The sequence below is a fragment of the Melanerpes formicivorus genome, unplaced genomic scaffold (assembly GCF_026170545.1).
Source record: "Melanerpes formicivorus ecotype bairdi unplaced genomic scaffold, bMelFor1.0.p_v2 SCAF_5, whole genome shotgun sequence".
Taxonomy (NCBI): domain Eukaryota; kingdom Metazoa; phylum Chordata; class Aves; order Piciformes; family Picidae; genus Melanerpes; species Melanerpes formicivorus.
In genome coordinates, this window is record NW_027142357.1 from 20,339,603 (window position 1) to 20,353,011 (window position 13,409).

Below are 13,409 nucleotides of genomic sequence, written 5' to 3' on the forward strand. Positions count from 1 at the left end.
TTGGTGCGAGCCTCCGACAGTGGCTTACCCACTGGTCCCCGCAAAGCGGGGACCCCGCCTCCTTTTACGCTACTTTGCCTTATCATACGCTGAAGGGACTGAAGTAAACGCAGCGCGCTTTAGCATGTGGTGGGTGTAAATGGAAGAATTTTACGGGTCCTGTTTTTAAATAAAAGCAAGAAAGTTCTATTAGTGATAATTCAGTTAGGGAAAAGAGGCTAGTTTCGTCTCCTTTCAGGGTCTTCCTGCCGGAGAGGAAAGCCCCCCTGGAGCTGCGCGGCAGGGCCAGCGGGGTGCGAGCACCCTTCCGGGCTGGCTTCTGCCAGCGGCGGCTGGCCGTGCGGCGTGCTTAGGACGTCGCCCACGAGTGGGTTTGGATACTGCTGTGTGGGAGGGAACGTAACGGGACTTGTCGGGGGGATGTGTGTGATTTTAAAGGATTTGTTCAGAGCTTTAAAACTCCAGGGCCACCAGCAACTTCTTGAGGTGTAAGACAGTTCATTTTTCTGTTTTCAGAGCTATGTCCCTAAAGTTGTCACTATCATCAACAGCTACTTGCTAGCAGAGCAGCTGAAGTCTGTGGATGAACTGTTTACCCTTCCTTGCCAGAGGCCAGGCATGCGAATTGGGTAATCTTTTCTGTGTTTCTGGGTCTGTTCTTAGGATCTCCGTGTGGAACCTTTAATGATATAACAAAATACAGATTCTTGTAATTTTTTTCTGGTGCCTCGCAGTTACTTGGATGAAGTGAGCTGAAGACACAAACACGGTGATTGCAGTTGTTTCTCCCGAGAGTCCTCAGTATGATCCACATGCTGCCTGGTGGGTCTCTAACGTTGCCAGAGGTTTCAGAGGCGACAAGGCATGTTGCACCTAAGCAAAGGCCATGTGGACGTCCAGAGTCTTGCAGGGCTGTAAATGAACGAGGTTCTCCAAGACAGTAGTAAAATTTGTATTACTGTCTTTGTCCTCAGCATCTTTAACAGTAGAAAAATGAAATTTATGTTTAGACAAGCAATCTTTTGATTGTTAGGCAATACAGTTACACGTTAAGTATTTTGTAGAAATACGATGAAAAAAGCAAGTCATTGAAAGATGTATTTGGACCCTTAGGTGTGTATATATATATATATATATATACACACACATATAAAGTCAACATAGCTCTTTTTTTTTTCCCCCTACTCTTTTTTTTTTTTTCTTTTCTTCCTACCTAAGCACCAGCCAGCAGAGGGTGCACAGGTTAGGTAAGAAACCTTATTCCTGAGCTACGTTAAGCGTTGATGGCTTCCTCTTTATGTTGAACTTGTGAATAGATTAATTTAGTAAATCAGTTTCACGCTGTAATCTGCTATATAAATAACAGGAAAAGACATGAATTGCCTAATGAAAAAGGCAGAAAAATAGGAGGAGGGAGAAGGACTACACAGAATAATTAAATATTTAAATCCCGCATCATCTGAACACCCATTGGCGTGTGAAGACAACTTGTCATAAGCAAATTATACAGGTATTTGCAGGATAGTAGCCTAAAGAATTATTTGTGATTTTGCACCTTTACATTACCCAATATTTAAGAAACTTGTATTAAGAATGACTTGTATCCAAATTATTTTAGTAAGTATTCAAATTAATGTTTTCTGAGTGTGCCATTATTAAGTGTTGGAAACACAGAACGTTGGACTAATTAAAAGTGAAAATGCTACTGTAAAAAGATCAAGTACAGAAGCAGAAATTCCATTCCAAAAATTATTCTAGGATAGCAAAATATAATTTTAGCTTCAGTGGGAATGAAGTCTTCACAAGTTGAAGTATTTTGAGTTTAGTTCAAGTACTTTATTGAAGTTTCATTTTAAAGGTAAAATTGTTTTTGAGAGTGAAGTTGGAAAATCTCTATTATAAATTGAAATAGTGCAATTTCAGCAAAACAGTTGACCAAAATATTTCAACATTCCAAAAAACCCAACAAAGTTTGAATACATGAAATGTCAATAGAATTGCTGCATTTCTTTAAAATACTGTGATTTTCTTCAATCACATGTTTAGACAAGGTTCTGTTAGAATGTTTTATCTCCTGTCTTTGCAAGTGGAAAAAAAAGAAATAGGAGCTCAGGTGTAGTTTAATATAGAACAGATTATATTAGCTACTTGTAACAACTGAACTCCACATTTTACCCATACAATTTCAATAAAATGCTTTTGTTAGTTTCTGTTCACATAATGGATTAAAGAATCAGTAAATTATGTGTGTCTGAGATACCAGTTTCTTTCATCCAGTAAGTTAATTGAAGGTTTTTGGACAAAAATGACAGGTTATTGCTGTTCTGTTTTGTGGTTTGTCGTTATTGGGTTTTGTTGGTTCTTTTGGCGTGTTGTGGTGGTTGTTGGGTTTTGTGGGTTTTTTAGATTTGTTTGTGTTCTTTTTAAAAAAAATTTTGGTTTGGTTTTTGGTTTGGTTTGGGTTTTTTTCCTCTCATATCTGTTTCAGAACTGATACTTCTTAAGAATTTTGCTCACCAATGAAGTGGTTTATGTATGCTTTGGTGTGTAATTCACTGTTTAAAAACCAAGAGTAGGACAATTATTTTCTCCCACATCTGTAGTTTTTCCTCTGTTAATGTGACAGCTCGGGGATTGTAATGCCAATATCAATTAGAAGTGTATTATTTTAGGTCTAGCTGGCAGTTGATGTGCATCACTTCTGCATGTCTGCCATCAAAAGCTATACTGAAGGTGCTATGTTAGGTTGTTTGGAAAGGGGAGGAGTTATAAGGCTGTTCTCTTAAAGTTACTAAACTGAGGACCTGATCTCTGTGTAATAATGACAAAATTACAAAGACAAAAAGGCAGTGCTCCACAAGGAAAAAAAACTTCCATGTTGCTTTTGAATGTGGTCACCACATGCATTATTTGTTTAAATTTCCTTTAATGAAAAAATAGTCATGCTGCCACAAAATATAGGCATTTTTAATGTAATTCAGGATCATTGCAATATCCTTAAAGTTAAGTTTCATTTCTTTGATTAATCATCAGTTTTAAGACTTCCTGTCCCTGGCTCCACACAAAGAAATACTTTCTAGTTCTTTCAGACAACATTTTTTGCTGTCATGGTTTCAAGGTATGGTCATTTTATCTGTGAAAGAGAAGGGGTGTTTTCCCTATTTTATTGACAAAATGAATTAGAGAAAGATTCAAGCTTTCAAATTATGCTTCTAAGTTATTTAGATGCTTTTTGAACTTTTAGTAGGCAGGTTGCCCATTAATCTCATGATCTGTGGATCACTCTGACTCTCAGGGGCATAAATGTATGTCTCCAAGGAGTCCCTTCCCATTTAACACTGGATGCAAGAGTAAACTCAGGCAACACCCCCCCACCCCCCATTCACTCTCTTGATGTTTCAGAATTTATCATCTAAAATTGTGTCATTGTCACTCAGAGGATCATATTCTCATAAAAAGAGCTTCATGTCTGGATTTTATTCATGCAACATCATCTTAGTCCTCTCACCATAATTCCCATATGTGCATCTTTTCATGTTCTTACTGAGATATTTAGAAAGCCAAGAAAAATTACGTGACTAGCCTAGCAGCTGAATCAGTGTATTTTGTCTTCAATATCAGGACTGGCACAGGATATGCAAGATACTGTCTCAGGTCTTTTTGAATGATTGAAGGAGAAAGAGGATTTGTAAATAGTTTGCAACACAATCGTGGCATCTTTATCCAGGCATTTCTATAATTTAATAATAATAATTTTAGATCAGATTGTGGTTTGGACTTTTTTTGGCTTTTCTACTTGTTTTTGTTTTCATGAACGTTGCCTTTATGTAGATCAGGTATTTTGCAGAATTTGTCATGGTGTGTTTATTTTCTTGTTACGTAATTGTTATTTTTACAATACTCCTCATATCTTAACAATTATGCAGTATGTTGTGAAAAATACATATTTTCAAAACCAAAGCATCAAGGGTTTGTAGTAATCAAAGTATAAACTGGGATGGTTTATACTTTGGAATGGGCTGCCCAGGGAGGTGGTGGAGTCACCATCCCTGGAGAGGTTCCAGAGGGGATTGGATGTGGCACTTGGTGCCATGGTCTAGTCATGAGGTCTGTGGTGCCAGGTTGGACTTGATGATCTTTGAGGTCTCTTCCAACCTTGGTGATACTGTGTGGTTTTAGTTGCTGGGCCACGTTTTTAAAAAATAGTCATAAACTCATTAACATTAGAAGAGGATTTTACTTCTTTATTGTGATTAAATGTTACATTTTCACCTCAGCAATGCGCCGTATCCTGGTAATGTTGCAGCCACCAGAATTCATGAGTAGTTTCTATTTGGCATCAACAGCCAAAAGGCAAACCCCATTTCATTTAATCTTTGACAAATAGAAAGAAATTTTAATATTTTGTAATCTTTTGTCCTCTCTTTTATTTTTTCCATCCTGTAGGCTTAAAATGAATAAACAATGCCCTTTCTAAGGCATGACTCTTTCAGAAGTACACCTTAAATAAGGAATTGTTCATTTAATTGTGATACCTTTGCCAGGTTTTGTATTGATGTGTACAAAATAACCCTTTTTTTTTTTTTTTAATTTACAGTACAGGACTTGTGATCAAACAGTACTATTTTCCTCAAGATAAAAATCTTCATTTTGTAACCAAATTGCACATAGTGTTTTATAATAATGTCTGTATTTAAACTGTGCCTGTTCTTTTGTAACTACATTTTATATTTCTGGTGGGTTAAATTGAATGTGTAATTTATATAGAAACAGCAGGGAAAAAATAGGACTTAGAGTAACTTCTAGTCATATGCAGAGCACTTGAAGGAAAAAAGAAAGGCACATTAGAGTAAAAGGAGGAGGGGTATTTTGTTGTGTTGTACTCATCATAAAAAGTCTACATTAACAAGAATATGCAAAAAAACCTCAAGCCCCAGCGAGACAAAATGTTGGTGCTAGCTACACACACTTGTTATCTTTTATTATTAATACTGTATAAATAGATTTTTTTAAAAAATGGAATACAGAAATACAAGAGAGAATTTTACATGTGATAGAAAAATCTTAAGCACTTTTTAATTTTGTTAGTAGAAATTCAACATTTAAGAACTTCTTTTCAAAGAGGGCATTAAACAGGGATCAGGAGAATACATATCAGAAGTTTTGGAAGGCTTTCTGGTGCATAATATTTACTCAAGAAGTAATATCTTGTGATGATGGTTACCTAGTGAGAGGTGTGAGAAATGTCAGTCTCAATGACATTGTGGTACCCACTAGAGCAATTGGTTTCTTTACTGATCACTTTTTTTACTTGTCTTCTTAAAGGCACAGTGTTAAACTTGGTTTATTGTTTTGGTATGTATTTCTTTTCTGTTTTTTCTTTCCCCTCCTCCCCTCCCCCCCACTTCAAATGATACCAAGTAATTTATCTTTCAACTGGTTTAATTTCACTATCTACTTTGGGATTACTTGGTCTTTCAGCACACTGAAAGCATACTTTTCTCAAAAGCATTGAGGTTAGTATTATAGTAAAAGATTATTGCTAAAGTTGATATTGGTGTCTGATGATTTGACTGGTTTCTCGTGTAAGTGACATGAACAATTAAGTTACAGCAAAACTGTAATTTGAGTTAATTGTATTTTCAGGTCTCTTTGCAAAATGAATTTCATTACAAGGCTTTCTGCTTTATGTCTGAGGAAAGGCAAGATGCAGCAGAGGCACCAAAGTAGTAGACGACCAGCTGTTCCGCTTGGATCACGGATTTTAACTGATCCTGCTAAGGTTTTTGAGCATAACATGTGGTGAGATGTTTCTTTAAGGCTGATTTTCATGGGTTTTTTGTTTATTATTTGCTGTGAGGAATGATGGGGTAGGGGGGTGTGTGTGTGTGTATATATATATACCAGAATAGATGTTGAAAGGTGGTGGTAGAGAGAATTTGAGATTGTCACAAGTAACCTTAAATTTATGAGTTCTCAGTGATTTGGAGAAAAAGCTGCTGAGTAGTTAGCCAATGCAATATATTATCGATCAGTAAGTGTTGAGGATAAGCAGTCTGTGTTATCATGGCAGAGAGTTACTAGTTAGGTGCCAGAGTGTTGCATGCTGAATTAGAGCTGTATTATAAAATTGACACAATTTCAAAAGCGTTCTTCTGAAAGTGTACTGAAGACATTACAGATAGTTCAGCTGAGATTTCTGTATCATGCATAATTGTCATAAAAAGTAAATACAATCTTAATATAAACAAGCAATATAATAACAGGAAAAGCATAGCATGTAAATGTTAACAAGAATAAGATTTGCCCTGATTTGCAGCAGTACATGTCCATCTCTGAAAGATATTTTTATGATTAATGGTGGCTCAGAAGAGAGTGTGAATGCTAGTCAAGACAGCAGGGAAACTGAGATTGAAAAGGCTAGGGTTTTTGTCCATGGAGTGGAGATGAATACAAAGCAGTAAGTGATACAGGAAGTGTCAGGAGGGTAGAAGAATACCTAAATCTGTCTAGAAAGTAGAAGAATATCTATGTAAGATATTTGGAAGCTGGGAGTTTTTGTCTCTGTAGTTTATAACTGGAGAACAAGGAACATTTGATGAAAAGAGAAATGGGGAATTTAGAAGCTATACCAGAAATTATTTTCTACATAATTTTAAAATATACTTTTTAATTCTGCTACACACCATTTTTGAGATCAAGGGTTTAGTAAAATTAGAAAAGCAGTTAGATGTGGTTAATGATAACAAACGGGTAACATAACATAGGAGTAACAGATGACAAGTTTCATGGCTTAAGTTTACTTCATTAAAGTAATGTGTACTTACACCTTCCTCAGAAGTGTCTCCAGCTGGCAACTGTCCCAGAAGTTACAGGACAAGCTTTTGTTCTAAAATGGAGTTTCCAACTTGCTGTAGTTTAAAAATATTATACGTTTTAGTAATATTTGTCAATAGATCTGCATTACTTCTTAATCTAAATTCTTTCAAAAGTTTCTTTTAATAAAATTCTCATGAATATGAAGGTCCTAAAAGAAGAATATGACACACAGGATTGCCTTCTGGTTTATAAACTAATTTTTTCATTTTAGTCTTTGAATTTGGGCTTTACTTTATGAGGCAAGATAAACAAATAGATGTCACCTATTACTGTTCTCTAAACTGTATGTTCCCAAGAGGGACCATGGGCTTCCCATCACATATTACCTAAGGCCAAATCTGGAGTTACCTATATTTAAGATCCTTGATCAAGGAGGCTGGAAGATGACTGGTTATTATGTTAAAAGAGTGTAAAGTTTATCCCCATGTTTCATAAATCTATATGTGGTGTATTTTTAAAGCGTATTCCAGACTCAGGACCTCCAGCTAGCTGGAAAAATCTTCTGTGAATGCTGGTTCAAATGTAGTTTTTCTAATATAAGTAGAAAAAGATTTTAAGAAAAAGGCCACCCTCCATTGGTAGCATTGCACTTTGATAAAATCCAGATTTTGCTTCATCTGTTCATTTCCTTCCAAATAAATGATGATATGTAGCTTCAGTTTTCTTGCTAGCATTTGGTCTAATAGAGAATTACTGAGTGGTTGGTATTGAAAGTTGGGATTGAGAAAAACAAGGGTATTCAGAAGGTGGATTTGCAGATTAATCCATGTAGTTCAGAAAGGAAAACAGATGAGACCTTTTTTTTTCTTTTGTTTTTGGTTTGTTTTGTGGTTTTTTTTTCTCCTGTTTTGGAAGGTTTTTTGTTGTTGTTTTTTTTTTTACAGGTTGGAGCAGAGGTTGCATGCAAGTTGTGAAGATCTTAATAAATCAAGAACCCAGATATGAAGTGGGAGGGTGGAGTGTGTAGGTTCTTGGATCTTAAGATGGCTGAATCAGCAGGATTCTCAGTACAGCTATAAGGAGGATCAGGATGACTGGTGATTGAGCTGAATAGATCATGCAGGGTGATCGTAAGGGATATATCTTCTCTAGCATTGTTGCATGAGGATTTATGTCCTTTTGTTTTCCACTCATCTGTGGTACTTTATAAAGTGGCTTCCTTCTTTTTGCCTGTGTGACTTGGCAGGGAGCCAAGAGCCACTACCATTGCTGCTAGGAATACTGAGCAAAAGCTAATGCTTTAGATATTTGCAGTGCTGTTTTTCTGTCCTTTTGAGAGATGAATAGTAAATGATGCTAAACAGTGGAGCAAAAATTGTGTGAGTCTCTTCAGGTTAGTAATTGGCACAGTTTTAACATTAGTTTTCAGGAATAATTAAAACCTATATTAGCAAACAAGTTAACAGAAAAGGGATAACTTGAATATTCAAGTTGAACTGAAAGTAACATTGCTTGACCTAACGTCAGGCCTACTCACGATAACAGTTCCTGGTGTGGTTAGAACTGATAGCTTGCTTTGCTGCTGTCAGTGTTCAGTTTTAAACACTTCTGTGCTTAGAATTCTGTATCCTGTGTTCCCTCTCTATCACTGTTCACTTGAGACGTGCAAACTGTGTAAGTTTTTTGTAAGAATTGTGCTGTGTCCTCTCTTTTGCAGACTTCAATCAATAAGTGCTGCTGCAGTCCTATTTGTGGTCTTCCATACAGAAAATTTTAGGAAAGCCAAGAGATCTTTCTTCAGCGTTATGTTTTTCTTATGAGAGAAAGAGGCAAAAACCAAAAAGTTGTTGTTGAAAATGGAGGACTTCAGGCACATATAGTATAGTTTGTAGGGCCCTTAAGGATTCTGACCTACACACAATGATGGATTCAAATTGATTAGCTAAAGCTTTGTGCTGGGGTTGACAACCCTCCTGTGAGGGGGAGGGTTGCAAGAGCCCTGCTCTCCCTGGGGGATTAAGGACATGATCCAGGTGGACTTGGTTCCTTCCTTTCCCTCTGGGAAACTGAGTTAGTCTGTTCCATTCCCCCTTCCTGTCTAGCAGAAGTATAAAGGGGAGGGTACGGCAACAATTTCCCCTCTCTCTTGCTCCTGCTTGGCCTGTGTGAGAGGACCAAGAGGCACTGCTGGCTTCCCGGTTCTCTGCCACGTGGTCAGGCCTAGTCTTGCTTCCCGGTTCTCTGCCACGTGGTCAGGCCTAGTCTTGCTTCCTGGTTCTCTGCCACATGGTCAGGCCTGATCTTGCTTCCTGGTTCTCTGCCACATGGTCAGCCCTGGTCTTTCTCCCTGCCACATCCACATTTCTCCAAAGGACTGTTGGTTTTGAATGTCTCCCTATCCATCCTTGTTCCTTACCTCTGTGAACCCTTCCTATTACTTTTTATATATATATTTTTTTTGTTTAAAGTTAGAAATTTATTTTTCTACTTCCAAACCAACTCCAAATTATTTCTCGGTAGATTTACCTCCTCCCCTTTTTCCTTACTCCCCTTTCTTTCCCTTTTTTTCCTTCCCTTATTTTTCCCTATTCTTTCCCCTTCCTTTTTTTTGTCTATGAGGAAAGAGGAAGGGGGAGCAGGGGAGGAGTTCTCAGTCTTGCTGCCATCTGAGCTCTTACATTCCAGTTAAGGCTCAAACCACAACAAGCTTATAACAGAGCAAATCATACAATCAGCCCTTGTGACAGAGAGTATTGCCATTAGAATAGTCATTGGTTTCAGCTGGCTAGAGTGGTCAAGGTCAAAACAGCAGTGAGGGCAGCAGGTCTTTGCAAGATAATGGCTACCTCGAGTAGTGCTTCAATTGTTCAGTTTTATTCTTCTACAGTTTGTCTGTCAGAGCCTTGACGCTGCGCAGGAACATTTGGTATAGGAACAAATACAGGAAGGGGAGAGGCAACCTGCTGGGGACAATAATGAGAAATATTTCAGTAGAGATGAGGAAGTCAAGTCTGTGGCAAGCAGACAAATACATACCAATTAGTCTCCCACAATTAATAAAAGAGGAACAGTGAAGGTCTAAGAATTAAATTACCTTTGTCACCAAGCATGGAACAGGAAGATGCTCGTTAGCTTTCATAGAAAATCAGCTCTTCTCAGGTTGGCACCTGAGAAGTCATAGGCTTTTACTTAATTGATTTTGGTAGAATTAGGATCTAATAGATTACTTGAATTATGTTATCTAATTTAATCAGGTTTCTAAAACTCTTCAGACTGGACAATTTGGAAGGACAACTGATTGGTGCTAAAAGCTGCCAGCAGAATGTTTTCAGGCACTCCCCATTGTGGCCAATCCGAACACAATCTGTGGGAAGATGGTTTTGTCATCAGGGTCAGATCTTGGCTTGGTTCTGTAACTATTTAATGGAATAGTAAAGCATTTAGTTAACCACTTCACGCAAATACGGGTAACCTAGACTCTGCAGCCATTGTAGCATTGCTTGGATTTTCCTTAGGAAATGTCTTGCTCTTTTTTTCATATGTTTCATTTCTCTATTACCCAAATAAGTAAAGTCCTGTTAATCAGTTCTACCTGCTCCACTCGAATATGTGGATTATGCTCCTTGTTTCAGGAACAGCTCATTCCTTCGCTAAATGACCTTTGTCCTCATCATAAGCATTGGTAATGTGAGAAGTTTCTTGCATCAGGGTGTTTGTTAATAGGTCTATTATTATATCAATCCCAAACCAATTCTAATGGGACACACAAAATACATTCCTATAAATACCTTCAATTTACAAGATACAAATTAATCTTATTGTTAAGGGGAAAAAAAAATCCATACTACTTCAGCCTCTTCAGCTGGTAGATTTTTCTTAATCACTTGATTTTTTTGCCTAACTAATAATTAATTGTACACTGAAACTTAGTTTTTAAATGTCAGACTCCTTCTGGTAATTTGTTTGCATTCAGATGTATTTGAGACAGTGTAGCTAATTTGTGATTGTTTTCCCTGGGCAACAATCCTATTTCCTATTTAAAGGCTTGTTCTTCAATTGCCTTTTGCAGGGACCACATGCAGTGGTCACAAGAAGAAGAGGAGAATGCCAAGCAAAAAGCAGCAGAGAACTCACTTGTGAAAGTCCAGTGGGAAGACCAAGGTAACAAATTTATAACCGCCTAAAAATTCCTATTTTAATGCTGTTTATTAAAGCATACAAAGATGCACTGTAATGCAGGAAAGCTCTTTTTATTTCTGCATTCTCTTGTCTAAATTTGTTGGCTGGGCATTTTGTGGTGGGTTGTTTTGGTTTTTTTAACCTTTGTTGCCACAAAAGATTGTCTTAAAGTTTGTTGTTTGGTTTGTTGTTTTTTTTCTAGCAATCCAGTTACTTATTTGAGGAATTTTACATTTGAGGAGGGTAATAGGCTTGATGTAAAATTGGTACATCATTGTGATGCTGTTGTGAGCTCTTCCTCTTTTTGCAGTTGTTAAGGATAAAACTCATGCTATACAGAACTGCTGCTTCATCAAAGGCAATGAATTTGCAGCAGCTAGGGTGCTGGGGATAAAAGTTCCCACATAAAATATTCAAACGCTTTTTAATGATTTGTGGACTGTTTAGAGAGCTAGTGTTTGTACATTACACCGCATTGCAGTTAACTACCATGAAAGTTGCACTGGTCCCAGATTACTGCTTTGGGCAGGTTGAGCTGGGAGTCCTGCATCACACAGAATCTACTCTGTAGAACATGCAGGAGCTTTAGTGTATCTTCAAAAGGAAAACTTAATGTATTCTGCATTTCTGAAAAATAAGTAAATTCAAGCTGGCAAATTAAACCCTAAACTCTGCTAAAGCAGAAGTGTCAACCTGATAGTAACAGAAGACTGGATTCTTAATTTTTTCCTTTGTTAGAAATATACTCTGAAACAATTACTTGGATGTCCTGTGCCTCAGTCTACTTAATGTGTCTTGAACCTCTCAATTTAGATAGTGTCATTGTGATCTGGTGCTCAGTTTCACTGATGAAACTCAAGCTCATGGAGTTTATTGGAATTGCCTCTGAATGTGTCTTGGATTGTGTGCCCTTTGAATGTGTGGCACTTTGAATGTTCTGGGATTGTCATTCTGCCCTTTTCTGTTGCCTCTCACAGTCCTTATATAAATGCAGGAGTACAATGTTTGCTTTTCAAAAATGACATCTAATATTTTCATTTGGTTTGTATAAGAAATTGTAAAAGGACTCATAATTGAAAAGTAAGCTGTGTAAACCTGTGGCTCATGGAACTTTTTGTTCTTCATCTACAATCAATTAGAACTTAGTTTATGCTGGTGAGAAATGGAATAATCAGGCATTTGTCTATTGCCAAGAAATACAAGAATCCAAGAACATTTCCTATGAATGCCCCTCTGTTTAGAAATTGAATAGGTGAGCATTGCTGATAGTGTGCCTTCAGAAAAGCTTCAGCTTCATTCTGCAAATGGAAGTATATTTTGGCCTCTTTGTGCAAACAATGAACTAGGCTGAAGCTAATGAGCAGGTTATTTTGGGGCTGCAGAAACTACAGTAAAGGGAAAAAGAAAAGACAGATTTCAATGATAGTATCATACCAGTAAAACAGCATAGTTCTGGTGAGCCTTATTAGAACAAAAGACCTTAAAACTGAATGAATTTGTGATACAATTTTAGGAATTTGATTTACTTAGGTGTGTGTTCATTTTCTTCTTAGTGTACATACTGATGTATGAAAGATTCTGTTGAGGAGAAAAATCAGTTGACTAAGGATGTTTTTATCTCAAAAGATTATACATTTATTAGTTTTGTCATTTTTATGTGCTTCAGAAAATTTAACAGTCAGGCTACGTAAATATACAAAATGGAAACAAAAAGATAATAATAATGCAAGCATAGTTATTACACAGTGGTGCAGGAGTGACCAGTGAAAAGACTGGAAAGTGTAAAGTGTTCTTTCATTTGAACCTATGTAATACTACATTAATATATACTGAGTTTAGCAATTGCTTTCCTTCAGTTCTGAAATCTGGAAAACTGAGCAGACTTGCAGAAAAGTAGTGACTATAACAAGGAATTACAATGATTTAAGAACCTCTGAATAGGAGGTTTGGGCTTTATACTGAAGCTGAGAAATCTATGAATGTAGAACTTATGCTACTGAAATCTATGTATATGACCTCACTGAACTCTGCACTTGCATTATGAAACAAGTCTGTACAGTTACTCTGCTGGCTGGGTCTTGCCCTTTAATGATACAGCTGGATGTGTTAAATGTTGAATTTTAAAAATTACGCAGATTTCTAGGACAAGGCATTCTGCCATCTTCTTGCTACTTCCCACTGCCTGTCTGTGCCTCTAATGATAATTCTCAGCCTTGTTTATCTCTGAAAAGCTGTAATGATTTAGGAAATGGTGTATTAAGGTTTAAATGGGAGTCGGAGAAATGCACCATATATTTACTCTCTGCATTTTTATTAAAAGAATTAGTTGGTCAATGTAAGTGAGTAGGGATAAAATGAAAAAGGCAGCACACTGTATGATCATAGTATCAGTGAGGGTTGGAAGGGACCAC

General features: G+C 37.1%; 1 protein-coding gene across 10 annotated transcripts in view; it reads left to right on the top strand.

The window, feature by feature from the left end:
- The window catches only part of METTL8 (methyltransferase 8, tRNA N3-cytidine), an 85,999-nt gene that overhangs the window by 55,650 nt on the left and 16,940 nt on the right, over window positions 1–13,409 (top strand). For 5 of the 10 annotated variants that reach the window (XM_068138604.1, XM_068138606.1, XM_068138607.1 and 2 more), the window contains 2 exons: window positions 5,647–5,802; window positions 10,889–10,980. In XM_068138604.1, the coding sequence (XP_067994705.1) occupies window positions 5,660–5,802; window positions 10,889–10,980 (235 nt within the window). In that variant the 5' untranslated portion in view covers window positions 5,647–5,659. Of the gene's footprint in view, window positions 1–38; window positions 130–516; window positions 630–734; window positions 823–5,646; window positions 5,803–10,888; window positions 10,981–13,409 lie in introns of those variants that run through there. The other 5 variants (XM_068138605.1, XM_068138601.1, XM_068138602.1 and 2 more) reach the window with 5 other exon arrangements.